This window comes from Falco biarmicus, chromosome 1 (genome assembly GCF_023638135.1).
Source record: "Falco biarmicus isolate bFalBia1 chromosome 1, bFalBia1.pri, whole genome shotgun sequence".
NCBI classification, from domain to species: domain Eukaryota; kingdom Metazoa; phylum Chordata; class Aves; order Falconiformes; family Falconidae; genus Falco; species Falco biarmicus.
This window is the reverse complement of record NC_079288.1, coordinates 19,613,313-19,640,624: the sequence shown is the minus strand read 5'-3', so window position 1 is coordinate 19,640,624 and position 27,312 is coordinate 19,613,313. Positions and strand designations below refer to the sequence as shown.

At 58.2% G+C, this 27,312-nt stretch overlaps 3 protein-coding genes across 4 annotated transcripts in view; 1 reads left to right on the top strand and 2 right to left on the bottom strand.

Annotated features, from left to right (window-relative positions):
• Nucleotides 1–101: 101 nt before the first annotated feature.
• BLTP2 (bridge-like lipid transfer protein family member 2) lies at nt 102–15,909 on the bottom strand. The gene is made up of 39 exons (XM_056352502.1): nt 15,760–15,909; nt 14,694–14,823; nt 14,382–14,428; nt 13,938–14,100; nt 13,740–13,858; nt 12,855–12,915; nt 12,451–12,649; nt 12,207–12,321; nt 11,705–11,829; nt 11,552–11,619; nt 11,308–11,456; nt 10,938–11,056; nt 10,543–10,706; nt 10,128–10,392; nt 9,802–10,007; nt 8,547–9,642; nt 8,106–8,297; nt 7,808–8,010; nt 7,610–7,728; nt 7,316–7,536; nt 6,982–7,172; nt 6,797–6,896; nt 6,522–6,724; nt 5,910–6,204; nt 5,611–5,768; nt 5,302–5,508; nt 5,083–5,182; nt 4,705–4,887; nt 4,291–4,412; nt 4,057–4,212; nt 3,853–3,974; nt 3,588–3,768; nt 3,424–3,510; nt 3,209–3,319; nt 2,657–2,792; nt 2,289–2,413; nt 1,095–1,196; nt 878–1,012; nt 102–665 (listed from the first exon to the last, which is right to left on the bottom strand). The coding sequence occupies exons 1-39, from the start codon at nt 15,828–15,830 to the stop codon at nt 483–485; spliced, it is 6,729 nt and encodes a 2,242-aa protein (XP_056208477.1). The 5' UTR covers nt 15,831–15,909; the 3' UTR covers nt 102–482.
• Nucleotides 15,910–16,108: 199 nt separating this feature from the next.
• Nucleotides 16,109–18,653, bottom strand: SDF2 (stromal cell derived factor 2). Its single transcript, XM_056359864.1, has 3 exons — nt 18,371–18,653; nt 18,070–18,266; nt 16,109–17,059 (listed from the first exon to the last, which is right to left on the bottom strand). Exons 1-3 carry the CDS (start codon nt 18,651–18,653, stop codon nt 16,772–16,774), a joined length of 768 nt encoding a protein of 255 aa, XP_056215839.1. The 3' UTR covers nt 16,109–16,771.
• SUPT6H (SPT6 homolog, histone chaperone and transcription elongation factor) overlaps nt 18,581–27,312 on the top strand; it is a 30,219-nt gene continuing 21,487 nt past the window's right edge. The window contains exons 1-5 of one of the 2 annotated variants that reach the window (XM_056354045.1): nt 18,581–18,671; nt 25,050–25,190; nt 25,649–25,807; nt 25,968–26,038; nt 26,676–26,871. In XM_056354045.1, coding sequence (XP_056210020.1) covers nt 25,082–25,190; nt 25,649–25,807; nt 25,968–26,038; nt 26,676–26,871 — 535 coding nt within the window. In that variant the 5' untranslated portion in view covers nt 18,581–18,671; nt 25,050–25,081. Of the gene's footprint in view, nt 18,672–18,868; nt 18,893–25,049; nt 25,191–25,648; nt 25,808–25,967; nt 26,039–26,675; nt 26,872–27,312 lie in introns of those variants that run through there. The other variant, XM_056353955.1, reaches the window with a different exon arrangement.

Here is a 27,312-nt window from a genome sequence, read left to right as displayed (position 1 = left end):
AGGGGGTGAAGCCACAGCAGGTGGGGGGGCTGCTGCCGAACTTGGGGGGGACGGGGGACACAGCCCTGAGCCTGCGCAAGTGATGAGCCGCTGACCCAAAGTGTGTTCCAAATTAAAAACTCTTTTATTTAAACTCTCTCCCGTTCCCCTTTCTCCCAGCCTGGAGCGATCCTGCTGCTTCCCCAGGCCCTGGGGCTAGGCCCAGCACCCGCACAGCAGGGAGGGAGGATGCTCACAGGGGCCCTTGGCACGGGGGTCCGTGCCCCACAAAGCGGCCTCGGAGCACGCTGTGCCCCACATCCCTGTGCTGCTGCACCCCTGCCCCACAGCAATGGGGCTGCCAGGGGCCTGTGCGTGGCTAACCCCCGCCTCGGGCACTGCTGTGGCGAGCAGCACAGCCCCCCCCACCATAGGGGTGCACCTCCAGAGCGGGGGAGCACAGAGCCCCCCCCAGTCCCTTCCCGGCCTGCCGGGTGCTGCCGTCACTTGCGCCTGCCAAAGATCGACTTCTTGCTGGGGTTCTTCTCACCCACACTCAGCCCAATGAGCAGACGTGCCTTCTCATCCTCCTCCTGCTGCTGGATGGTCCCGTCCGATTTGTTCTCCAGCTTTCCCCGGGCCTCTGCACCTGCTGCCGGCTTCAGGCGTAGCTTCTCTTTGATCACCTGCCCCAGGATTTAGGGGGCTCAGCACCCCACGGCCGCACCCAGGCCCCTCAGCATGGGTGAGAGCCTGAGCTGCTGAGCCAGCATGGCTGCTTCCCGCTCCAGAGAACATGCCACCCACCATGGGGTTACCACCTCCATCCTGGGCAGAGCAGCTCTGGCAGCCTCCCTGCCAGCGGCAAGGAGGCACCGCGGGCTGGGGCCCCACATACCTGTGCCACCAAGGCTTTGCGGCTGTCCCTCTTCACCGCCATGGCGAAGTCCAGCCACGTCCATGTGTTGTTGTGGTACTCCAGGCACGGCAGCACCAGGTTCAGGTCGCCCCAGTCCACACTGTTTTTCTCCCCCTAGGTGACAGGGGTATCAGGGACGGTGCCCTAGGCCACCTGTGCCCCCTCCCCAGCATGCCCTGTCCCACCAGCCCCGCACCTTGTAGCTGACACAGAGCGGCACCTGTGGGATCTTGATGTAGATGAAGGAGTTGTTCATGGCTGCGCGCTCCTTCATCTTGTCGATGTCATCCACGGGATGCTGGGGACAGAGCAGGAGCCGTGAGCAGAAGGGAAGGAGAGGGAACGCGGTGAAAGTTTATTAAATTGACTGCTGCTGATGCAAAACTCTTTGTGTTTAACTAGGAATTGTTTAACTTGGACAGGGTGCTCAGCGAGTTGAAGAACAACTTTAAGGAGCAGGTAGTGTTTGTCCTGGGCCCCCTGAACAAACAAGACAGGAGCAGAACCATCCAGACAATTATAGTGTGCAGCTGTGTCACAGCCACCAGTGGGTCACAACTACCACACTCAGGTGTCTGGCCAAAGTCCCAGCCGCGCGTGAACCTTACGAATCAAAAGACGCTGCACGCCTGCACCTGGCATAAACTTAAAAGCTTGCTTACACTACTAGGTATGTAAACTTTTTCACTGAGTAGAGGTGGGCAAGCTGCGGGACTGGGCCAGAAGCCTCACCTATGGGTGGATGCACCACATAGGAACTGCCCATTTCCCACTGGACTCCAGGTGCCAGCAGCAACAGGGTTCCCAGCTGAAGCATGGGCCTGGATGATGTTAAGGTGGTAACTGCCGATGTCTCCTTTTCTTAGTCTCTGACGCTTCGCATTATGATATGCAATCAAATCAAATCACGATTTGATGCTCTGCTGCTCTTGCTCTTTTATCATATTGCACATCACACCTAGTATGTTTCCTTTTATCATATTGCATGCTATTTACCTTTATTGTATTGCAATATAATGAACTGCATTTATTTTAATATTTGATTTGGAGTCCATTTTTGCTTGGTACACAGTCAGTCAGCAAAACTGGGGGGACAGCCAGGAACCAGCTGGGAAGGGACAGCTGGGCACTAGGCCATGGCATTGCTTCACCAGGGAGAGGTGAGAGCTGCTCTGGTGTGGTGTTAGAAAAACAAGATGCTGCAAGGATCACATCAAGCACGCAGGTGCTTGGCTGTAAAGGATGCAAATTCTCATGGCGGGAGGGAGCAGGAGAAAATGGGACAGGCAAGCGGGTGGAGGACATGGCTTCCCAGCCCTACAGCTGAGGGACAAGACAGGCTCCACAGTGGGGCTCTCCCAGATTCCCCCCTCCAGGCAGCAGCAGGTACCTCGGGTGCTTTTCGGAATGATCTCCTGACCCCTGATGTCCGATTCAGTCCCTGAGTGACTCCCTTCCCTGGGCCCAGCGAGTCATCGGCCACGATCAGCTGCCGCGGCTTCACCACGGGGATCCCTGGGACAAACAGGGTGGGAGGCGGTGGCTGGGGTCCGGCTGGGGGTTAGCCATGACCCAGACCCCTCTCCAGCTTCTCTGCTCTCTCCACCAGCTCCCTGCCTGCAGGGGAGATCATGAATCCCTATTCCTCGATGCGTGTCCTGCCAGCAGCCACCCACAAACAGATCCTGAGCTCGCAGACAGAGCTGCTCAAGGACAGCGCTTGGGTGCCAGGGAGGAGGGCGATCACGAGTGTCTCACCTGTTGTCACCAGCTTAGATTTGTCTTCCTCATCCCCCACCTCCTCCTCCTCCACATTGCGACCAGGGAAGAAGAAACCCATCATCCTGTGGAAGAACTGGTGGGTGAGCTGGATGGTGAGGGGTACCACGTTCACCTGTGGGGAGAGATGTAGAGGATGGAGACAGTGGGTTGTTTTGACATTGATAATGTGCAGCTGTGATCCTGCAGCAAAGACATAAATAACTTTGAGGGAGTATGAGAAGAAACCTGGATGAGACAGAAGCAAAGGAGGAATGTGATCTAACCTCTAGAAGATAAGGAAATGGCATGAACAGCAGAGAGTAGCCTGTAGTGAACAGCAGCTGGGTGCGTGGACAGTAGAGTTTGAGCAATAATGAAGCTTTTAGCAGTGCATGTATGGAGTATAAACTTAGAAAAGCTGCAACTAACAATAAAGGCCTTTGCTTCACAATCCTGACAAAGTCCATGCCTCATATGCCACAAAGAGAGGCAGGTCAGAGCCTGGCTGCTGGCGCCCCACCAGGACCCTACCACCCCCCAGTCCGGCACCTCAAAGTGCTCCTTGATGGAGATGCCTCCCACGGGTGGCCGGACCTTGCTGAAAATCCTCAGCGCCAGCTGGCGCCCGGACTGGCAGGAGCTCTGGGGACGCAGCACCACCTGCAGGGAAGAGGACGGGTGGCCGACATGAGGACAGGCCACCCTGGCCAGGCCACTCGTGGGTCCCCTGGGTGGCAGGGCTGGTCCCCCAGGCTGCCACTTGCCTTGTACACCGCGTTGGGCAGGAGGTTGTTCATCGTGACCCAGCCCAGTTCCAGCAGATGCTCGGCCGTGTCATCAGACTTGTTGACCTGCACACAGTCCTGTCAGCTCCGCGCATCCCGGGCCCTGGCTCAGGGGCTGCGGGTGCCACCGGCCGGCTCGGTACCTTGCTGTAGAGGAAGCGCTGGAGCTCCAGCTCGGCTATGCCCAGCTGCCCGTCCTCCTCTGTCAGGCGCCAGCGTGCCTGGGCGAAGTAGAATTCAGTCCGCCGTGCCACGCTCACATCCTCCGGCTGCTTTCGCAGCTCCATCTTGTTGGCTCGCTGCAGCTGGAAGTCCTTGAAGCACCTGCAGCAGAGAGGGAAGTGCTGGGACATGGGAGCCCTGGAGTAAGGGGGACACAATGCTGGGGAAGCCAGAGATGGCCCCTACCTGATCAGTATGTTCAGCTCCTCACTCTCCAGCTGCAGGTCAGCTTTCTCCTGGCTCAGCTGCTGCTGCAGCCTGTGGTTGAGGTCGAGCAGGCTCTCATTTTTGCTGTCATCCTGCAGGGACTGAAGGACAGACAACCCTCAGCACCCTCGTGCCCAGAGCAGGGACCCTGGGGAGCCAGGCGCTGCCTGGATGCGGGCTCGCCTTCACATTGGAGTACATCTGCTTCTCCAGCTGCCGGATCTGAGCAACGTGCTGCCTCACGGCCTCTTGCAGGTGTAGGATACTGCTGCGCTGTTCCTCTGGGTTGCTGGAGATTTCCAGCTGGAAGCGCACCCGCTGTTTCTTCTCGCTGTGCTCCTGGACATGGGGATAGGGGAAGGTTAGGGTTGCCCTGGGTGCAGTGAGTGACACGGTGACCTGAAGCCTTGTGGGTACCTTGCGTTTGGGCTCCACATGCAGCAGCAGGTTGTTAACTATGTCAAGGATCATGGCATACTGTGCGGGGTTGGTGGAGATCTCCAGGTCGTGATGGATCAGTGTGAATGTATCCACAGCTCCTGCAGGAACCAAGGGCAAGTGGGGCCTCAGCATGGCCAGAAATGGGATGTATGTGGGGCCCAGCCAGAGATGGAGAGGGATGGGGAATGATCCAAGCTGTTGTTGCACTGGCTCCAGCAGGCACAGCATGTCCAGCATCATCTGGTGCACTGCCACATGGCTGGGGACCCCCCTCCTGTATGCAGCCCTCTGATCTCAGCAAAGCCAAGACAGACCATCCCTGGACTCAGCTGGCACCTGTGTGTCAGCCCAAAGCTCTACCCCCAAGACACACTGTCTGGATGTACCCACCTTCCTGCTTCTTCAGCAGGTCTTCCTTCTCCTGGTTGGCAGGAGTCTCGGGGGGCTTTATCTGCGTGGCCAGCTCGGGGTCGATGTCATGGCTGTAGCTAATATAGTACATGCGGCAGCTGCAGCGAGAGATGATCCTCTGTACCTGTTGGGTCTGCTGGGCTTCCGAGGGCTGGTTCCAGTCTAGGGACAGGCAGGGGGACCAGGGTCAGAGCACCACGTCCTGGCACACTGGGGACACCCCAGCACAAGGCTCAGAGCTTTGGCCAGCGCCTGGAGATGGCCGGGGATGAGCCAGGTGCTCTCAGCTTCACCAGCCTTGGGGTCTCACGCAAGCAGGACTGGGGCAGGCACAGCAGCCAGCTCTGCAGGCAGTACCTGTGGTGGTGCTGACCATGCCCCCCACCGCCTGCCCACTCTCCATCAGCTCCTGCACCGAGTCCAGACTCCGTTGCCGATGCTCCTCAATATTTTTCACCTGGGGAGGCAAGGAGCCACTGCTGGCTGTTGCCGCTCTCCTTGCCTTGGCCAGGGCACTGGCAGTGCTGCCTGCTCCCCATGCAGCTCACCCATCAGAGCCCCCCCTGAGCTGCTCACCTCCAGCCAGAGCTGCCCGTGATCCCTCTCGGTGGGGCTGCTCTCTGTCGTGGCGAAGTACTGCATGCCATCCAGCAAGCAGGTCCACGATGTCTTCTGCTTCAGCGTGTCCCCATACCAGGCTGGGTGGTGCTGGCACTGCAGCAGCTGGGCCTTCGCGGCAGACACAATCACGCAGCCCTCTGTCTCTGCACCGCGCAGCACCATCTGCAGGGGGGAGAGACCCTGGGGGTCAGACGAGCCCCGGGGGCAGGCACGGCCCCTCTCACAGCAAGGCCGTGGGAAGCGTGGGGAGCAGTAGGCTCATACCTGGCAGTTGACCAGCTCGATGAGGCAGTTGCGGTTGTAGATGTCATCGGTTTGGCAGGCGGCGATGCCACACAGCTGCTCGCTGGCTCCTGACTCTTCCTCTGTGAAGACCACGAACTTGTCTGTCTCCTCAATGAGCTTCTGCAGCATGTAGGCTCCTGGGGAAGGAGAAAGGGTCAGTGTCATGCTGCGGAGGGCTGGCTGCGGGGGGTGACAGAGGGAAAACAGACATAGCTTTGGGCTGGCGTGCACATGGCTGGCTGTGGGTTCCCCCTTGCTGCCCTCCCTGCTGTGCTCACCCCCCGAGGAGGCTCTCTCGGGACGGCCGCTGGTGATGGGAGCGGTCACTCTGGCAGGGATGGAGTGAGCAGAGAGCGGGCCCCGCTTCGGCTTCTTGGCTTGCAGCTGCGTGTCAATCTTCAGCCCCTTCAGAGCCTCGGTGGACAGGTTGCGCTTGAGCACGGCTGCTTTCTTGTAGCCATCGTAGAGGCCGAAGGCAATGTCCCGGTTAGTGGTGGTCCAGGACGCCCGCAGGTCCACCAAGTGCAGCTGGTGCGTGTGGAAACCATCGTCTCCATCCCGCAGGGGCAGCTCCTGGGCACAGAGGGTCAGAGCCTCAGCATGGCAAAGCCACCCCCCCCAGCCCCTGCCCACAGACCTCAGGCACAGGGGTCGGGAGCCCCGCAGGCAGGGTGGGGAGCAGAGCCCTCAGCAGGGACCATACCAGGGATGCTGCGGGTGGAACAGGGCATCCCTTTGGCCAGACCCTCGGGAGATCGGAGGTCCTGCAGGTCTGTCTCCTCTCCAGCCAAATCCCCACCCACAGCACCCAAAGACCAAGGTCCCCTTGTCCCAGGGGGATGCCATCAGGCTGGCACAGGCTGCCATGCCTGACACGTTTGCAGCAGTACCTCCTCAGCCGTGCGGTTGCTGTGCCGCTGGTAGGTGAGGGAGGACAGGCTCAGCAGATGGGTTTTCTTCACCAGGGTGTCGAGCCGGTGGTCGGCGTTCTCATCGCAAGTGGAGGCCATGAGGTGCACGGTGACCTGGCTCAGGTCGCTCACCATCTGTGTGATGCTCCACTCCGAGATGAGGCGTCGCATCACCGTGCCGGCTGGGGGACAGGGAGAGGGGTCAGCCGGGACCTGCGCAGCCTGGCAGTGCTGCTGGCAGGGTCCCCACTCACCTTGTGGAATGAGCCGCTGGGTGCCACGAGTGAAGATGTGCCCTTGGCAGCACTCCACCTGGATCCCCCGCTGCTGGGCGAAGGAGGCCCAGTAATGCACCTGCGAGGGAGCAGACAGCAGGGGCTGAGAGCCCAGCGCGGGCAGAGTGGGGAGGTAACACCGGACCCCCACCCCCAGGACTTGCCTGCAGCCGGGGGAAGAGCGCAGTATACGACAGCTGCTTGTAATGCTGCCCCAGCTTCTTCTTGCTGGGCCTCAAGTTGTTGAAGAGCTTCCCACGGCAGATGGGGCGCGTCACACTGGTCCACGTGGCCCAGAAGTTCTGCATCCAGCGGAGGGTGCTGCTGTAGAGCAGGATCCGGGGCTGGGAGTGTTCTGAGAATATACCTGCCGTCAGCCCGCACTGCGGGGCAGGGACACGGCAGCACCCAGCCCAGGACTGAGAAGGATGACCAAAAGCAGCATGCCCCACCCTGTCCCCCTTGGTCCCAAGGGATCCCTGGGACATTGTCACCCACCCTCACTGGGCCGTGTCAGGTCCATCCGGATGGAGAGGTTGAGGTTCTCGGAGCGGAAGGCACGGTAGGAGTCGTACTGCTGCCCCACTGGCACCTCGGGCAGGAACTCAGGGGAGCGTAGCACCACGCCGTGGTGGTCATGGGGGTTCCCGTGGCACAGCCACTGCAGGTCCAGCGTCATGCACAGGTCAGGCAGGTGCAGGAAGCAGCAGTCATCATACCTGAATGGGGAGAGAGACCCTGGTTACCCCCCAGCGCTGGTGGCAGCCCCCGTGCTCCTGTGCCCACACTCACTTGGAGGCTGTCCGGACATTGATGTCCAGGTTGCCCTTGAAGACGAACTGCCCTGGCTTCCAGTGGAAGGAGAGGTGGTTCCACTCCCAGTGCATGTTCTCCGTGGTGTTGTAGGGGTCCTGCAAGGACAAGCGTGGAAAGAAGCAGGTGTGGGCTGACCCCACGCCGCGTTCTGCTCCCTTCCCCAGTGGCACCCACCTCGGTGGCCAGCTGGTGCAGGTTGGCCTGTTCAATGTCCATGTGCCAGTCCCCGTGGAAGAGAAGGCGGCTCTTGTCCCACCAGGGCAATGGGGTGCTGGGGTCCTCTGAGGGCTTGGTGAGGAGATCCACGCACTGGCCGATCAGGGTCCAGGCTGGGTCCCAGCAGGGTCCCCACACGATGGTGTACTGGGAGATCTCAGCTGGGGACACAAGAGGTTGGCTCAGCCCTTTGCACGTCCCACAAAGCCCCATCCCCACCCCGGCATAGAGCCCCCTCTGTCCCTCCAGCTCTTACAGTGAAAGTCGTGGTAGAACTTCAAGGGTGGCATGTTCCTCTCCACTGTCGCATCCCCCCAGGGCAGGCCCAGCTTTAGGACCTGGCAGCGCCGGGAGCAGGCCTGCCCGCACTGCTCGGCTCCGATCAGCCGGCCGGAGAGCTGCCAGTTCCGGATCTCAAAGAGGTAGCGAGGGTAGTCACGGATCCGCACTGCAGGGTGGAGGAAGGGCTGAGAGATGGGGCAGCCAAGGGACACTGCCCTGCTCCCCCACTCTGCTCCACAGCAGGAGCTGCTGTCCTGTCACATCTCTGCTCCCTTCCCGCTCCCTTGAACCTCCAAAAATCATTTTCTCTGCTTGGTTACACATCACATGGTGCCGGCAGGTCCCTGTCCTGGGAGCCCAGGCCACGCAGCTACCATGCCATCCTCCAAGGGCACCCTCACACAAAGGGACTCACCAAAGAAGCTGCCAACTCTGCCCTTCATCATGCGGCACCACTGGGTGACCATCTCCAGACCCTCGGGGGGGAACGGGCTGACACCATCTATGTCCCTCATCTGCTCCAACACACGTTCTGTGCCATGGAAGGACTCATCAGCCATGGCCACCAGCTCCAGGTGGGCCAGCGTCCAGGTGAGGAGGGCCCTCCGCATGGGCGTGTTGGCATACAGGCGCCGCGAGCGCTGGATGTAGATCTCTATGTTCTTCTTCTCCAGTGAGGCGTAGAGCTCCTCGATCTTGCGGGCAGGCAGCAGCTCGCCATGCTGCTTGCGCAGCGCGGCCACCTTGGCATCCAGCAGCTGCAAACGCTTGGCGCTCTCCTTGCTTTCATCCTTCATCAGCTCGTAGTTGTCCCGTAACTTGACCTCGAAGACATCATCCAGGAAGACCCAGGAGAAGTGCGTCACTTTGAGCAGGAGGTCGGGGGGCAGCGCCGTGCTGGCAGGGTGCCCACGCCGATGCAAGCCTTTCAGCCACTTCTGCACACCCACGGCAGCATCTAGCGTGTGGGAGAAGTCGTACTGGTAGGGGAACTCGATGGTCACACTGGCAAAGGAGAAAGCCCAGCCACGGTTGCGAAGGGTGCGCAGGGTGGGGAAGGCGCAGCGGTGCAAGATGACCTCTTCCAGCTCTGGCAGCAGCTTCACCTCCACCTCCTTGAAGCTGAAGATGCTGTGTCCGTCAAAGCCAGCGGCCAGCTCAGGACAGTAGCCATGCAGGGCACCGCCGTGCCAGCTCACAGAGGTCCGTTCAGCTGCCAGGCTGATGTAGTTGGCCTCAGAGACAAAGGCTGTGAGCTTGGCAGAGCTCAGCTCCAGTGACAGGGACAGGAGTCTTTTGGGGGGGGTCCCATCTGGCTGGAGGGGCCCCGGTATCTCAGTAGGGGTGGCTGGGTGGGATGCTGGGCTCTCTGGGGGCAGGGAGGGAGATGTCCTGTGGCCGAGGGCGCTCTGCAAGGCTTCATGGCACTGCAGGGTGGCCAGGGTGTGATGGTACAAGTGCATGTGGTCAGGTGGGCTCCACAGCACTGCCAGCTCCTCGCCGCACTGCACCTACAGCAGAGAGAGCGAGCAGGCACCAAGTCACTGCCAGGTCCAGCACAGCCCCACTTTCCTCTCCAGCGCCTTTTGGTGCCAGCCAATCCTCCCCCTGCCCCAGCCACCCCGGTCCCACCGTCTAGGATAAAGCAGAGACAGGACACCCAAACCAACCTCCAGGGAGCGGATGCTGCTGTGGTACGTGACGGAGAGCATGGAGAGGTTGGCCACTGGGTTGGGGATGGCAGGAGCTTTGCAGCATGGCTGCATCTTCTCTGTGATGCTCTTCACCAAGGCCAACACCATGCCCTGGACGCTGACTGTGCAGCTCTCAGCACTCCCCAGGATGGTCAGCGTGTCCAGCCGCAGCTCCAGGGCACCTAGAGAGATGGCACGTCAGCGCTGGTGGCACAGAGGTGGCACACCACAACACACCAGGTTCCTCTGACCACAGGGCTGTTCTAGGACAGTCACCCGGGATCAGCCTGGATGCTACTTACCCACTAGGGCTGAGAGTGTGAAAAGGTTCACATCCTCCACCTTCAAATCCACCTTCCAGAGCAGCCCCCAGGGCTCGCCGGAGGCAGAGAGAGGCTGCTTGGCAAGCTCAGCTCCGTGGGGCCGCAGGCAGAACAGGGGCAGGACCCTGGCCAGGCACTCGGTGCAGGTGTCTGACGACTCCACTTGCAACCCCCGGATGGTGCAGTCCAGGAAGAGTGTGTCCGACTGGGCACTGGACATACCCAGGGGCTGGTTGTAGCTGCCCTGCAGGACAGGGGCAGGACAAATAGAATGGTCACTCTCAGACTGCAGGATGTCCCCGGGCCACCATGCGTCCCTGCACCACCCACATGGAGTTGAGGACAGGCAGCTCCCTGCTGAGAGCCACCCTCACCCCTTCGGCTCACCCCTCACCTGCAGGTTGAAGGAGTCGAGGATGAGGGCTTCTCCCCACACATGCATGTTGGGGGGATGCGGGGCACGCTGGATGTGCGAGTCCTTGCCCACGCGCCAGCAGAGGTGGTCCACGGCCAGCACCGCTCGCTGGTGCACGCTCTGCGGCCGCAGGTGCTGGTAGTCTGCAGGCAGACAGGAGGGAGGGGAGCGGGCAGAGCTCGCTGCTGCCTGCCCAGCTGCCTCCAGATAGGGGCAACCCAGGCAGGGGTCCACAACCCCTGGCCAGAGATAGACGTGGGCAAGCACAAAGGTGGCACAGCTCTCCCCATTCCTGTCCTGGTGCCCCTCTGGCAGAGCCACCGACCCCCAGGAAGAGCCCAGGAGCCACCCTGGTGCCACCTGCCAGCCCATACCTGCAGAGATGGAGTTGAAGCCCAAGGCAAAGGGTGGCGTGTCCCCCAGCTGCACTGACACATTGACATTGGACAGCGAGGCGCACAGGATGATGGGTGCTATGATCTGGGGATAGCTCCTGCACGGGACAAGCAAGGACAGGCTGTTCCCGAGGTGCTGTGTCCCACAGAGCCTGGCAGGGAGCAGGCCCAGAGGGGCACCCTGTCCACATGGATCCCCAACCGCCTGCCACCCTCCGGACCAGCCATCTCATCCCACAGGCTGTGCACAGGGTGGGGAAGGTGCTAGGTGCCGGGGCACCCTACCGGAGCACGGCAGGCAAGAGGAAATGAGCTGCAATACCAGCAGCTGTGCCAAGGTCAAATTTACCTTCCCTTGTGCCCTTGGCTGGGCACAGGTACTGCCCGGCACCTGCATTCCTGTGCCAACAGGCCCAGCCAGTGTGAAAACTCTTGGTGGCGGTAGTGGATGATGCAGGTGTTGAGCAGCACAGCAGCTGAGAGGTCAATGGCTGTGACCTAGGGCAGGGAGAGGGCCAGGTGGCAAAAAAACTTGTGCCAGAAGCCAAACCAGCCACCCCTGGGGGACTGGAGCATGCCCAGTGCTCACTCACCTGCACACTGGTCTTCAAGGAGTTGAGGCACACGATGCGCTGGCGGCTCTGGGACAGGAGAAGGCCATCTGCGGAGAGACAGAAGCAGAAGTGACGGGTGGTGGAGGGCAGTGACAGCAGCTCTGACCCGTGGGCACCCTCCTGGCTACTTGCCCTCCAGCTGGAGCTCTACACTCATTTGGTCCAGGTCTGAGGTGGGCGTGAAGTTGCGCAGTGGGATCTGCTCCTCTTCATGCTGATATAGAAACTGCAGCAGCTTCAGGCTCCAGGTGAGGTGCCTGTAAGAAGCAAGGAGTCACTGCCAGAAAGGAACTGTGCCGTCATGTCCTTCACCTCCCCATCTCTCATCCCCAGCTGACTAGCACACTGGCATGGACAAAGATACCGGCCAGCACTCAGCTGCAGCCCAGCCCAGCCCTCTCATCCTGTCAGAGGATCCCATCAGGCTGTCCCACCAGCTCACATGCCTCCCTCCTTCCCCAAGAGCCTGGCCCCAGGCCAAGCTCAGTCCTTCCCGCTGGGGTGAGCTCTCAGACTCACTCTCTTCGGTCTGGCAGAGCAGGGGATGAGCAGGGAACAGCACAGTTGTCCCCAAGTCCGTGTCCCCATGGCTAATCAGGGCTAGGCCAGCCTCCCTCTCCACCTGCCTCCTTACCTCTTCTGGCTGTTCATAGACAGCACCACGCTGGTGTTCTCCAGCTTCACCTCCACCCTCCTGGGGATGAGCTGCAGCATGTCCCTGCTCAGCAGGGACAGGGACTCCCCAGGGCCTGGGGACAGACACAGAGTGACAGGAAGGCCCAACCCCCCAGGGTGCTGCAGTGGGACAGAGCTGAATCTCTCTGGCTCCAGTGCAAGTGTAGGGGCTGGCACCCCCCTACCCTGTCCCCTTCCCTGACCTGTGCGGGGCTGTTCCTCTGTGCTGCTGCGCCGGGCGCCGGCAGTGACGCAGCGCAGCAGTGGGCTGCAGAACAGCCCTTCGTGCAGCTCTGCCTGCAGGGTCCGGACGCGCAGCCTGACGCCCACCAGCCGCCGCTTGCTGCTGATCTCCAGCGAGAGCGAGAGCGCCAGGGCCAGCTCTGCCAGGCAGGTGTCATCCTGTATGGGGACACAAGAAGTGCGCAGGGAGCCACCCAACTCCCTGGCAGCAGGTGCTGTAGGTGAAGTGCTGGGCACAGCAGGGAGCCCAGAGACTTGCAGCATTGCCCAGCCTCGGGGACGCGCTGGAACAGGTCCCCAGGGTGTCCCAGAGAGCCAGAACCCAGGCTCAGAGTGTTGAATTTCTGCCTTCCCCAGTACTCACCAGCTGGCTGCTCCGGAGGACTTTGCTGTTCACCTTTGTCAGGCTCACCTCGCAGGTCAGGCTGAGAGCAGAGAACAGACGGAGGATGCAGAACCTGCTGCCTCCTAACCAAGCCCCTGCCCTCTCTTTTCTGTGGGACACAGGGACCCATTAGGGATTAATCCCATTAGGGCTACGAAGATGATGAGGGGACTGGAACATCTCCCTCATAGGGAAAGGCTGAGGGAGCTGGGGCTGCTCAGCCCAGAGAAGACTCAGAGCGCATCTTATCAATGTATATAAGTATGTTAAGGATGAGTGTCAAGAGGACAGGGCCAGGCTCTTTTCAGTAGTGCCAAGCAACAGGACAAAGGGCAATCGGCACAAACTGCAACACAAGAAGTTCCATCTAAATATGAGGAAAAAGTTATTTTACTTGGAGGGTGACAGAGCACTGGAACAGGCTGCCCAGACGGGCTGTGGAGTCTCCCTCTCTGGAGACATTCAAAACCCACCCAGACACAACTCTGTGCAACCTGCTCTAGGTGAACCTGCATTAGCAGGGGTTTGGACTAGATGATCTCCAGAGATCCCTTCTCAAGCCTGATCACTGTGTGATTCTGTGACCCAAGTCCCTGCTCCAAGGCCTCCCAAAAGCAGAGCACACTCTGTGCACAGTGCAGCAACTCGTCATTTGGAGAACACACAACTCAAAACTTCCCGTGAAGGAAAAGGGACCAGACCAGCCTCAGAGGAGGTTAATGTGTCACATCACAGGTAACATGGGATGCTGCTGGGTGGGATGGAGAGAGGTGAGACACCACGTTGGGGTCAGAGGAGTCTCCCTGCCCCCTGGGACCCAGGGCCAGGCTGGGGAGGCAAAGCGGGGCTCGAGCACAGCGTTACCTCTTCCCATCGCCATTCAGCAGGAGACGTGTCTTGCTGGCGTGGATGTGCCAGAGAGACTCTGAGGTGGCCACATGCAGAACCATGATGTTGATGGAGTCCATGTGGATGGAAAAGAGCTGGGGGGAAGGTGCTACTGTGAGGGGTGTCCGACAGCAGTGCAGCCCACAACAGCCCCTCACTGAGCCAGTGCCTCACCTGGCTAAGGAGCCTCAGCAGGGAGGGTTTAAGAGTCAGGTCTGTTCTGCTTTCATTTCCATCAGCATCCCTGGGAGCCTCAGGGATGGACGGCTGGAACCCAGGGCCCTTCTGGAGATCTGTGCGGATTCGCACCTCGCCAAAACACAGCTCAAAGTAGCGCCTGTGGAAGAACAGCATGGGCAGCTTACAGGAGCTGGCACACAGCACACCTGGCCTCATTGTCAGGGATGTCCCCCGCCCTGGGGACATGCAGGACTGGCACAAGGGCATCAACAAGACACTGCCACCTCAAGGAAGAGTGATTCACTTCCACACAGAGCAAAGCACGGGGATATAGGGGCTGCAGAAAGGTGTAACGGCAGCAGAACCACAGTCAGTGGGGCCAGGAATAAGCCAGACCCCCCAGGAGAGCAGGGAAGGAGCTGGGGTGGGTGTACGTACGGCAGCTCCCGGCTCAGTTTACTGGAGATCCAGACGTTGTCTATCTCCTGCAAGGACACACAGGTAGGTCAGAGAAGAAACAACCTGGCTCTGCCTTGTGATGCTCATCCCATTCCCGCTCTGCTCCCAATGCCTGGCATCAAGCAGGGAGCAGCCCAAACCCCCAGGTTTGGCCGTGGGAAGGGCCTGGCACCAGCTGCGGGGCTCTGCAACTGCCGCTTGGCTGCAGGGATTTGCCACCAGCCCAGAGGTGACGGCAGCCACCCTGCCTGCCCTCATCCGCCAGCGACTGTCCCTCGCCTGGGCACCCACCACAGTCTGCTGCTCCCGCTGGAACTTGAGGCTGATGTCCTGGGCCCAGAAGAAGCCGAAGGAGCCGATCTTCAGCTCCGCATGTAGCTTCTGCCGGCACCAGGTGATGGCCAGGCGACACGCCAGCCACCTGCGGGGACAGGTGGAAGACCAGGGTCAGCCTCCCCCCTGGGGCTGGGGACCCTCTTTGCCTTTCAAACACCAGCTCCAGCACCCACAGCTGGATGGGAGCTCCCAGGGTCCGGCCCTACCGCCACAGGTGCCCCAAGCTGGGGCAGAGACCCTGCAGGGTCACCCCCCACAAGCCTTGACACCCCCCCACACCTCAGTCCTGAGGGCCCCCCTTGACCCCCCCCACCCCCCTGACACCCTCCCACACCCCTGCAGCCCCCCCATGCCCTGCACACTGCTCCTCCAACCCCAGGACCCCCCAAACCCCTGCAGGCTCCCCCCACCCCTTGACACCTCTCCCTCAGCCCAAAGTCCTCTTTATCCCCCTGCTGTCCCCCCCAACATCTCCCCCTCAGCCCTGTGAGTCCCCCCACGACTCCCGTGGGCCCTCTGACTACCCCCCTCCAGCCCTGTCACCCCCCCAAAGCCCCCTGGCACCTCACTACCAGCCCATTGCCCCCCTCTTGACCCTTGTGAGCCCCTCCCAGCCCTGCCCCCCCCAAGCCTCCTGCCACCCCACTGCCAGCCCTGAGGGGGCTCCCCTTGACCCCTGTGAGCTCCCCCCAGCCCTGTCACCCCTCCAAGCCCCCCTACACCCTTGTCACCCCACTGTCAGCCCCACGGGCCCCCCCTTCACCCCTGTGAGCCCCGCCCAAGCTTTGTCACGGCCCCAAGACCCCTGCCCACCCCACTGCCAGCCCCATGCCCCCCCTCTGTGACCATTGCGACCCCCCCCAGCCCTGCCAGCCCACTGCCAGCCCCACGCCCCCCCCGTGACCACTGCGACCCCCTCCAGCCCTGTCACCCCACTGCCAGCCCCATGCCCCCCCTCGTGACCATTGCGGCCCCCCCCACCCCGCGCAGCGAGTCCCCCGTGGCCCCCCCCGGCTCTGACCGCGCCAGCAGCCCGGCGAGCAACGCGACGACGACGAGGCAGAGCAGCGCAGCGGGCAGCGGCGGCGGCATGGCGGCCCCCCGGCCCCGCTGTGCACCCCCCGCCCGCCCCGGCCCCGCCGCCGCCGCCGCCCGTGGGGCCGAGCGCCCGCGCACCCGGGGTGGCCGCTGGGAGGGGCGGGGCCGGGCCGCCGGCGCGGCAGGGCCGAGCGGCGCTTTCCCGGAGTGAGCGGCAGCGGCAGCGCCCCCCCGCGGCCAGCGCCGGGATGGGGCTGGGGGGGCGGGCACCGGGGCCGGCCCCCAGCCCCGCTCCTGCGCTCCCCACCCGCACAAACAGCCACACCACAGCGCAGGGTTCAGCAGTTTTATGTCCGCAGGGCCCCGCTGGGTGCGGGGAGCGGTTTGGGGTACAGCGTGGGGGTACCGTGGCACAGCTCCCGGGGGTCAGCATCCTTCGGGGGGTCCTCGGCCAGAGGGAGCTACAGGGGAAGAAGGGGGGAGCTTGGGAATCTGCACTGGGTCAGGTCTGGATGTTGGGCTCAGCTGCGTCAGGCGTGGACACTGTGCTCGGCTTTGGGTCAGGTCTGGATGTTCAGCTCAGTTTTGGGCCAGGTCTGGACGTTGGGCTCAGCTTTGTGCTGGATTTCGGATGTGGGGACCTGCTTTGGACTGGATCTTGGATGTTGGGCTCTGCTTTGGGTCAGGTCTGGACATCAGGATCTGCAGTGGGCTGGATTTAGGACATAGGGACCTGCTTCATGTTGGATCTCAGACGTCAGGCTCTGCTTTGGGTCAGGTCTGAACACTGGCATCTGCTTTGTGTCAGATTTGGGACACCGGGATCTGCCCCACATCAAATTCAGGACATTGGGATCTGCTTCACGTTGGACTTGGGGCTCAGCCACCTGACATGTGCCAGACCCAGGTGTGGGAACAGGGGTCATCCCCTGGGCTGAGCAGTCCCAAACACCACAGGGCAGTTCCCAGAGGCTTGGCGGCAGTCTGTCTGTCCATCACAACTCAGTGTGGTACTGCCCTGCTTTGAAGACCTCACTGGGCTGCATGAAGATGCCCTCCATCACCTTCCAGTAGTTATTCTGGCTGGAGGTGGCCATGCCGTGCACCTCCTTCTGCCCATGGATGGGCCGCCCGTACTGCTCCCCCGTCACCGAGAGGAAGACGTCGGTGGAGGTGTGCTGGAAGCGCACCTCGCTGTCCCGCGCCCAGTAGGTCCCGCTGCACACCACTGTCCAGTCATCCAGGTAGTCGCCCTCGCCGGCCTCCCCAAATGCGCTCACCTCCTTTGGGTGAAAAGGAGCTTGTTTGGGGGCTGGGATGAAGAGAGGGGGGGAGCTGGGGTGTTGAGTTGGGCCCAGAGGGCAAGGAGAGGAGCAGTGGAAGGGGCTGGGCCTGGGGGGCAAGGAGGGAGGAGGGACCTGGTTGGGACTGGGGCTTTGTTGGGGCTTGGAGGGTCTGGTTGGGACTTGGATGCTGGTAGGAACTGGGGAACAAGGTGGGACTGGTAGGGACCTGGTCAGGACCAGGGAACAAGGCAGTGCTGGTAGGGATGTACAATCATTTAGGTTGGAAAAGACCTTTAAGATCATTGAATCCAACTGTTAACCCAGTACTATCAAGGCCACCACTGACCCCATGTCCCCAGCTGCCACAGCTACATGTGATGACGATGTCACCACCTCCTCGGACAGCCTGTTCCAGGGCTTGACAATCCTTTCAGCGAAGGCATTTTTCCTAATATCCCACCTAAACCTCCCCTGGCACAACTTGAGGCCATTTGCTCTTGTCCTGTTTGGGACAGGAGGGAGCTGGCTGGGACTGGAAGGGACAGGGGGAACCCAGCAGGAACTAGGGGACAAGGTGGAGCTGGCTGTGGGACATAGGGGACTCAGTCTGGATTGGGGAACAAGACAAGAGCTGGTGGGGACACAGGGGACCTGTTTGGAACTGGTAGGGACAGGGAGAATCCAGCAGAGATGGAGGGACAAGACAGGGCTGGCAGGGAAGGGGGGGACCCAATCTGGACTTAGGAACAAGGTGGAACTGGTAGGGGCAGGGAGAATCCGGCAGGGACTGGGGGATAAGATGGGGCTGGCAGGGATGAGGGAATCCGATCTGGACTTGGGAACAAGGTGGAACTGGTGGGGACGGGGGGGACAAGGGGGCCCAAGTCAGGACTGGGACAACCCAGTGGGGACTCAGGGGACCGGGCAGGGCCCGGGTGACAAGGGCAGCCCGGCCGTTCCCGGGGAAGAAGGGGGGACCCCCGGTGGGGCCGGGATCCCGGGGGTACCTGATTTCCGGAGAGCGGGGAGGCAAAGCGGTGGCTGTGGAGGTTGCGGCCGGTGCCCAGGTGGGTGAGGCGGATGGCCTGCCCGCAGCGCACCGGCGTGCCCCGCTCGCACACCGCCGCCGTACGGCCCCGCACCCGCCAGTAGCTGTTCCCGTCATCCGCCGCCGACACCCCGGTCACCGACTGCTGCCCGCTGCCTGCGGAGGGGGGAGAACCGCGCTCAGGCCTGACCCAGCTCGGTGGGCGCGGGGGGGGGGGGGGGGGGGAGGGGTGCGGAGGGGGGGGGGGTGTCTCCCGTTACCGGAGCCGTAGCGCACATCGTGCGAGTGCAGGCGGACGTTGTGCCGCACGTTGAGCAGCTTCACCACGGAGCCGCAAGTAACGGGCCCGGGGCCGCCGCGCACCGCCGCGCCCAGCGCCGTGAGCACCAGCACCGGCAGCAGCACCCACCGCCCCACCGCCCCCATTCCCCCCCTTCCACGCCGCCGGAAGCGGAAGTAGCGCCGCTCCGCCCGGCCGGAGAGCTCAGCTCGTCTGCTCCGCCCCCCCAACTCGCTCGCCGCCGCCGCCGCGGAGGCCTCCATTTTCCCTCGGCGCCTCGGGTAAGGCCGCGCCGGGCGGGCCGGGGCGAGCGGCGGGGCCGGGCGGGCGCTACCGGTTGGCGGGGGCAGGGCCGCGGGGGCCACGTCACACGCGCTGGAACCGGCCGGGGGGGCTGTTGCCAAGGGAACAGCGGGGGTCGCGCCGGGCCCGGGGTGGTTGCGGGGCCTCTGGGGCCTTCGGCGTTGGGCGGCTGCGGCGGGCCTGGGCCTCGGCGAGGGCGGTAAGGGCGGCGGGGACGCGCCGGTGCTTGGGGGCGGGCTGGGCCGAGGGCCCCGGTTGGCGGGGGGGCTGTGCGCGAGGGCAGCGGCGGCCCCGCCGGTCCCGGTTGCCGGCGGCGGGTGGGGCTGGCGGCGGCAGGAGCCTCCCGGGGCGGGGGCGCAGCGGGGTGACCCGGGCTGGGCCGGGGGCAAGCGGTGGGCAGCGGGCCCGCGGCCCGGGGAGTGGCTGCTCCCCCGGGGGACAGGGGGGTGCCGCAGCCCCCCGCCCACCGGAGCGGCCCGGCTCCCCGGTGGTGGAGGCCGCAACGGCCCGGGGGGCTGCAAAATACCGCTGACAAGGTAGGAGGAGCTGGCGGAGGTCAGGCGGTGGACGGGGAGAGCGTCGGTTTGCTTTCCTGGAGGGGGAAGGATGCCTCTGACCTTTGTTTTCCAAGTCTGCTGGTGGTCCGGATCACCCCGAGGGGTAACTCCCGGGGCTCCGCGTTGGGTTTTGCAAACTTCTCGCCGAGGCCCTCCGGGAAAAGCCATGGGGCAGCAACCTGGGAAGGCCCTTTGGGGGATTAGTAACAGGCTGAAGGGTGGCAAAAAAAGGTAGGGATGAATGACTGGTGCTCGCAGTGGAGGGATGATATTGTGGAGTTTCACAGGCACCTCTGCTGCTTGTTTTTTGGTGGTTTTTTTTTCCTAGATATGGTGATGTGGAGAAGGGAAATTTAATCCTAAATTATTTAGGGTAGCTAAACCAGACTGTAAGAAGTCACAGAGACTAGATAATACTGAGTGGCTGAGTGCTGGTGTGGTAAACATGATACGATGGCAGCAGGTGTAATGAAGGTAACAAACGCGGCAGCAATTAACTCTACATCAGCTTTTAGTATTCAGGAAAGAGCTGCTGGTGTCTCAGCAATTGTTGTCACTTCAGTGCCTTGCCGTAGCCTAAAAAGGATGTTTTGGAATTACTTTAAAGGAACAGAGAACAAAACAGAAAACATCATTAACGCCGCTGCATAAATCATTGGCAGTTTGTGCCCTGGCTATTGCTGGCAGTTCTGGTTAGCCGTCTCAAAAGAGGCAGGGGCAGTGCGGATGAGCAGGTTTCTGGGCAAGTGAAGCCTTCGTTTCCTCACCTTAGGGGAGAAGCTTGCTGACAGGAGATACGATGCAGGTGTGTGAAGTGATGGGCAGGTCAGAGAAAGCAAGGAGGGACCATCAGTTTTCTGTTTCTTACAGGAAATTGTGATGCAGCGGGTCTAAAATAAACAGGCGGAAGTGCTTTTTCACACAACATGCTAGTAAACTGTGGCACTCTGCCACAGGACGTTCTGCCGTTTGATAGCATCAGAGGCGGTGGGACCAACAGGCAGCATTAAAACTAACGCAGCAGGTATGGGAAGTTCCTGAGCTGAGGTGGCTGGCTGGATGGACTTACCCTGTCGCAGCACTGTTTGTTTCCAGTTGTCATTTCACCCCCGTGCTCCTTTGCACACCTACCACTGAGGAGGGTGGAAATGTCTCAATTTAGGTCCTGACTTCAGAAATTCATAAAACGGCTTTAAAAGCTAAATACAACACTGTATGTTGCTGATGCCTTATCAGGGCTGGCAGGCCCTGGCAGAGATCAGCCTTACAGAAGTCCCTACCCGTACCAAGGAGTGGCTCTGAGGAAAAGCTTGGTGCTGATGAGGTACCCATGAAGGTAGTTTGTTGTGGTGCGAGTGCTTTACAGTGCTTCACAGAGATGTTTTTGTTAGGCTCATAAGCTTCAAATTAAAAGATGCCAGTATGGTCTTGTCTGAATTACGTGGTAGGACCCAGCCTGAAGATCATTGCTTAGTGATTAGTGTTAAATCTACACATTCTGGCTCAACCATGGCTTGCTTGTTTTGTGTGGGGTTTTATTATTTATTTATTTAAGAAAACCAAAATTGATTTTGTTATGAGAGCTTCAGGGGGTAGAACGATGATGTTACCTTTGCAGTTCGTTTGGGTTTTTCCTAATATGCCATTTGTTGTCTTTTACTCCCATGGATGTAATCCGGCTGAGCTAAAATTCATTCCATGAGCGTTTAATTGACAAAATGAATAGATTGGGATTCCTTAGGCTTTATGATTTAATTGAGTCAAGTTTCCCAGCCTTCTTATTCTCACAGAGCTTTCTGAGTGCTCTCCAATTTAGCTTTCCTTTTTGAAGTGTAGACATGAGCGAAACTGTTCAGTGGTGGCTTTGGCAATGAGGTTCTGTGGACCTGTGTGATCTTAATTGGACTGTGAGTTGAACCGCAAAATGGCAGAGGTTAAAACAGTCCCTGTTGAAACCCTCTCTGCCTCAAGAAACCCACCATAAAACTAGGACTAACGTGGGTCAGGGCTTTGGTGTAGTTCCTTCCATGAAGGATGGGGAGAAGTCAAGGACTTCCTTCTCTTCACCACCCATGCTGTAGTAGAGCCTAGACTAGCACTTGGTTTTGCTGTTTTGTGCATTAACACTGCTATCCTGAGGTTAACTGCTGAATAATGAATGTGTCTTCGTGTAAGGACACTCCTTGGTTATTCCATGAGCACCACTGAGGCCTCATGCTTTAGTTGGCATCCCTGTGTCTGAAGAGCATGAGATGCTTCTGGTTTCCCTCACCCCAGACCTGCTCAGGCTGTGAAGCTTCTGTGTGGCACTGTCCTTCCTGATGCCATCCTGCACAAGGTCCCGTCCCTACCTTGTGAGTGCCACAGTAAATGACAAGGTGCAGGGTTTTTTCCTGTAACTATCCTGATATTTTGCAGGTACTCACAGCATATCTCCATTTCTAAACCTCATGAGTTAAACTTTGCTGATGTGTGATGTACAAAAGCTGTGTCTGCCTCCAGCACTGTCATGTTTCGCAGTCCTGAGCAACCGGCAGGCATCTGGTTGTGTGGCCAAGGCTTCACAGGTATTTTAATGCCTGGTTTTCAGAATTCTCAGGTCCATCACCGAGAAGCACTTGTTCTAAAGGCACTGCCTTGCCTCACCAGGGGGGCAGCCCACAGTGCCTGCGGCCAGTGTCCAGCCTGCTCTTGCTGACCTGTTCTATGGTGTCTGTATATTGACAGCATGGAGAGCTCTCCGCTCAGGGTCATCCCAGTTAAAAGGAGCTTGTGGACTATGGACAATTGCTGTTGTGCCCTTGAGCTGAGCAAAGTGCAGATGTCCCTGGTCAAAAGCAGAGGTTGTGTAGTTGCTCAGCCCTTTCCCGCTGGATCATCCCTGCAAGCAGGAGAGGCTGTGCTCGATGTGGAGGCGCCCGCGCTTCCCTCACCTGCTGCCGTGGTGCTGTCGCAGCGCTGCTTGCTGCATTGCTGTTGCCTTTGGTCTGTCTTGGTCAGTGTTTAGTGGCTGTAGGGGTAAAGCTTTATGTATGTATCACCTATAGGAGCCTGTCTGCTTGTGTGCCAGTAAGTGTGCAGGGTTAGGCATGGTCTTCCTGCCTTTTTGGTGCTCTAGTGCAATTTAGGACTTGCTCCTGTGCTGCAGCAATCTGTTGACCCTCTCCTAGGTGTGTTACAGGAGCGGGGTTGCTGCTGTGCTGCTCTGAGAAAAGGCCCATAGCCTGATACAGCTGGGCTGGCCCAACACTTCTCACTCTGGATTCTTCAAACCCTCCCCAGGGCCAGAGAAGCGGGGCTGGCCCTGTGTGACCTGCTGCACATGGGGCTCCTGCTGGGCAGCAGTGCTGCTCTGAGCTCTGCCTCTGCTCCTCCACCTGCGCTGGCTGCGGTCTCTGCCTGCCTCCCTGTCCTGTTTTATTTCAAATTAAGGCCTCTCTGCCGTGGAGGGTGTGAGAAACACCTTTAGTCCCTCTCTGATTCAACACCTCTTTGGTAATAGCTACCCTGGCTTCCGTTTGCCCTGTTAAGTGACATCCCTGCTGTCCTGAGGTGGATTTCACTGGAACTGAAGGCTTTGTGGGTGGTTGTCTCGTGTGGAACCTGCTCAGCTGGATTGTTAAATGAGATGGGTTTCCTAAGTCCTAGCTGTTCACTGTGTCCAGACAAATTTGATTTGACATGAACTGAAATTGCCAGGAAATTGTAGAACAAGCGTTAAGGAAGAAAGTTGGAATTGTGAGCGAAACACTTCACTGGCAGAGAATAGTGAAATTGTGTATGGTGCTATCACGGATGGTTTTCTTTCTTGCTGGGTTTGTGTGTGGATCGTGGACAGGAGAGAAGTGAGGTTATTAGACTTGGAAATGCTCTAGGAAAAGCCACTTAGTCTGCAGTTTTATATATGTTAATACATCCTGACAGATACATGTTGAAGAAGAATGGGTGAGAAAGTGTGATGTTGACATAATATTCATACACAGGCTGGTAAACATAACAATTCCTGTTCCACTACTGTATGTAGTTACACAATTCATCAGTGGCGTTTGCTTCAGGAACATGTATTTAACTAGCATCTATACTGTCCTCTGACACATTATTTCTGAGAGGGATGCTTAAATATGTGTGTGTGACTTCTACAGTGTCCTCTTAAGGATGGGGATCACCTGCCTGGAGCATCGTGGATAGGTGTTGGCCACAGCCATGTAATCAGTCAAGAGTATGAGCGGCTATCTGCTCATGTCTGAAATCTGGCAGAGGTCTTTCCCTTGCCTTTATTGTGGGTTTTCTGTAACGAGATACGGCTGACACATTCCTTTGGAGCTATTAGTATTTGAAGACTTAAAAGATATCTAAGATGGGTCTTCCACTTTGGTGGTTTGGTGGTGGGGTTTTTTTTGTTTTTGTTTTTTTTAATTTAACTGAGAAGTCCCTGATTTTCTCTTAAGTGGTTGTATTGGCCACCAGATGTATAGATCTCTGGGCAGAACAAGAAGTCCCGCACACAAGAAGTGTCACGGCAAAGCCTTGATCAGGTTGTCCCATATGGGACTGATTTCCTTCAGCTGTTTGTTTGCAGTGGGGAAACGATTATGGGAACGCTTTGAAGTGTGTTTGTTTAGGTATCGTTCTTTGGCATATGGAAATCTTTTCTCATCTTTTTTTTCTCTCTCTTTTTTTTTTTTTTTTTTTTTTGTGTGTGTGTGTGTATTAAATTACATCAGATGTAATTTAACATGGAGGTTTTGGCTTTAGATCTGACACCTTCTCTGAGCTCCTTTTTGTACCTTCCCAAAGGCTGGTACTTCTTCCTGGGCCAGCATTTTCACCTTCACAGCCGTTTGAGGAATTGACGTGTTTTTTCTTAGAGCTGACTTTTGTAAGCTTCTGTTACTTTGGTGTGTGTAAAAAGGAGCTAAACCCAAAGCCTTTGAAAATTTTGAAGTTTTGTAACCACAAGAAGTGGAAGGCTCAGAGAGACAGAACTTGAGCTGTGTCTTTATGGACACGCTTTCCTTTGTACCAAGCTTGGTTTATACTGCTTCCAGAAACCCCAGCTGGTGAAAAACATCAAATGAGAAAAAAAAAAAAATGGTTCTGGCTATAGAAAACACCCTGTTTCTGTAGTCTCTTGTTACTTCATGATCTCTGGACGGAGGCTCCTGGCCTGGAACATCCTGGCTGCGGCTCTGGCTGCATGGGGCGGTGGAGCTGGGCAGCCAGCAGCCCCCAGCCCAGACCTGGCAGCACCTCCCAGGCCTCTCGCCTGTTTGCTCCCTGGACTCCGCAGAGCCTTGCTGACAGCCTGCAACTGCAATTCAGTCAAGGCCCTTTTACCGGATTGCCCTGGCTTCATTAACTGAATGAGGATTAATCATATTAAGATCCTAATTGGTTGGACTGTGTGCCCAACACCTTCTAGCATTGGTGGCAGCATGAGGTTGCTTTCCTGGCCACATGGGAGGGTATGGGCAGGATGAAGGGCTTTGGCTGCCTGCGCTATTTCAGCCACAGCTGGGAGCTCAGCTGTGTAATGAATGCTGCTGTGACAGGTCCTGTCCTGCTCGCTGAGACATGGGTTGACAGGAGCTAGCAGCACTTGGCTACTGTCTTCATGCTTGCTTAATCCTTGGTGACAGGGACATCTAGGCAAGGTGGACACTGGGTAATTCATGGCCTGGATAGATAATTTGAAACCCTCTTGCCTTAGCTCTCTTCTCTCCAGAACCCAGTAGGGGGAAGTGCTTGCCATCACAGCTGGCTCAGCTGATGCGATGGATGTCTCTCCTCTTTCCCCAGTTCCTGTGGAGTGTGTGTGAGACGCTGCGGCCATGTCTGACTTTGTAGAAAGTGAAGCAGAGGAGTCTGAGGAGGAGTACAACCAGGATGGGGAGGTTGTGCCTAGAGTAACCAAGAAGTTTGTAGAAGAAGATGAGGATGGTGAGTCTGCCTGTCTGCTCTGAGTTAGCTCAATTATCTGTGTGCCTCGCTGTTCTATTTTCTATCCCGTGACTCTGCAGATGGAGCAATAACTGTGCTATAATAGCATGGCCATCTGTAGTCGATAATCTCAGCTGTTTAAGTGCTTCCCTTCCTCCAAGTGCTTAGGTGGTTTTTGTATTTGGCAATAGAAAATACACTGCTTCACCCCCGTGGGTTTGATAGTAAACAGTAAAAGCAGAGGAATTCTCCACCTGTTCCCTCTGCAGAGAGAGCATGAGACCACGAGACAAGAAGTGGGCTTCTGGCACAAGCAGCTGGCTGGGTTCTGTGTCAGTAGAAGTGTTCAGTTATAACTCCCTGTGTGGATAGTGTGAAGAAAGATTCTGTTTGCACAGAGCCAAGAAGGAGTCTCAGCCAATGAGTAAATGTCTAATGCTTGCTGCTCTCTACCCTAGATGAGGAAGAGGAGGAGGAGAATCTTGATGATCAAGATGAGCAGGGGAACCTGAAAGGTTTCATTAACGATGATGACGATGAGGAAGAGGAAGAGGAGGAAGAAGCCAGTGACTCTGGAGACTCTGAGAATAACGTTGGCCACAAAAAGAGAAAGCGGAGTAAGTTTTACAATAACTGTTCGTAGCAGGCCACGGGGTAATGCTTTTCCTCTGCCCTGGGTGTCTGCATGGGCTGGGTGAGCTATACCTTTCTCACTGGTTGGTCTGTTCCCAGATTAGTAAAAGGAGAGTGTAATTCACGTTTGCTCTCTTCTCTTAGCTTTTGATGACCGTCTGGAGGATGATGATTTTGACCTCATTGAAGAGAACTTGGGTGTTAAAGTCAAAAGAGTGAGTTGTGTTCTCATGCTGCTGTTAATGGTGTAGTGTGATGACGGAGGGTGGGCTGCTGTCTGGAGAGAGTGAGTGGTGCCTCCCATCTGCTCCTGCCCTCTTGGAAAGGGAGAGCTGAGTGCCTGAGGGAAGCAGGGTCTGTCCCTGCCCAGGCAACTGAGAACTGGCTTCCTAGAGTATGCAGACCTCTTCTTGTTTCTAAAATCTGCTGTGTTCCTCCCTCCCCACCTCTGCCGGACAGTCTGAGGAGCCCATCTTCTTCTAACTTTCTCCTGCATGGAGCTAACCTCAAAGTCAGTGCAGGCTGTTATGGGCTCTAAAGCTCCTTCTGTAACACTCCCTGCTGGAGGCACATCAACCAGGCTGCCGCTGGTGGTGACAGCATGCAGGTGACACAGGCCTGGGCACGGTGCAGTCCTCAGCAGGCAGTTACGTTGTGTACACGCTGTGCCCCATCGATACCCGTAGCACAGGTCCCCAGGGGGTGGCTCTTCTCCCCTGTGCTGTGCTGGGCTCCATCCTGCTCCCTCTCGGGTGCCTGCACACGAAGTGCAGTTCTGGCCTGGCAGAGATCACACTGAGCCTTGAGTCTCTGCCAGGATTTGTGGGCACTAACAAGCCGTCTTGCTTGCAGCAAAAATTCAGACGTGTGCGAAAAATGTCCGATGATGAGGATGATGAGGAAGAAGACTATGGAAAGGAAGAACATGAGAAGGAAGCCATTGCTGAAGAAATCTTTCAGGATGGTGAAGGCGAGGAAGGAGGGGAAGCTGTTGAAGCTCCTGTTGCTCCACCAGAAGAGGAAGAGGAGGAGGAAGAAGACGAATCTGGTGAGTATGGATGGTGGATTCATCCAAAGTTTGTCCTATGATTGAAGCACAGGAACAAAGTTAAGACTTTATTTGAGCTGTTGTGGTAAAGCTTTTGTTGGTCTGATTAGTACAATCTTTACAATTAAACATTCCTGGGTGGCAGGTTTAGTTTGTCTGTCTAAACTGATTTGTCCAGAAGCGCATTACAAGTGCTGAGGTGTTGAACGTCTCCTCTAAGCTGCCTTCAGAATGGAAATGCTTTAAAGGAGGGAAGTCAAGGCACTGTTCGATACCTAGCAGCACAGCACATGCCTGCCCTACTTCTCTTCAGCGTCAGCCTGTCACCACTGCTAGTGCCATACTGGAAGAGTTTCAAGAGTTTGCTGTCCAAAGCAGCAAGGCCTTTTCTGACTGCATTTTCCATGCGCTGAGCTGCAGATGTTGCCAGATGGCTTTGCC

Excerpts from the sequence above, each read along its gene's own strand:
- BLTP2 (XM_056352502.1), bottom strand. The coding sequence starts at position 15,830 with ATGCCGCCGCCGCTGCCCGCTGCGCTGCTCTGCCTCGTCGTCGTCGCG. Across the intron at positions 11,620-11,704 it reads TGTAGAGCTCCAGCTGGAGG|ATGGCCTTCTCCTGTCCCAG; the intron begins GCAAGTAGCCAG and ends GTCTCTCCGCAG. Across the intron at positions 4,213-4,290 it reads ATGTGGAGCCCAAACGCAAG|GAGCACAGCGAGAAGAAACA; the intron begins GTACCCACAAGG and ends CCCCATGTCCAG.
- SDF2 (XM_056359864.1), bottom strand. The coding sequence starts at position 18,653 with ATGGAGGCCTCCGCGGCGGCGGCGGCGAGCGAGTTGGGGGGGCGGAGC. Across the intron at positions 18,267-18,370 it reads CGATGTGCGCTACGGCTCCG|GCAGCGGGCAGCAGTCGGTG; the intron begins GTAACGGGAGAC and ends CCCCCTCCGCAG. Across the intron at positions 17,060-18,069 it reads CCCCGCTCTCCGGAAATCAG|GAGGTGAGCGCATTTGGGGA; the intron begins GTACCCCCGGGA and ends TTTCACCCAAAG.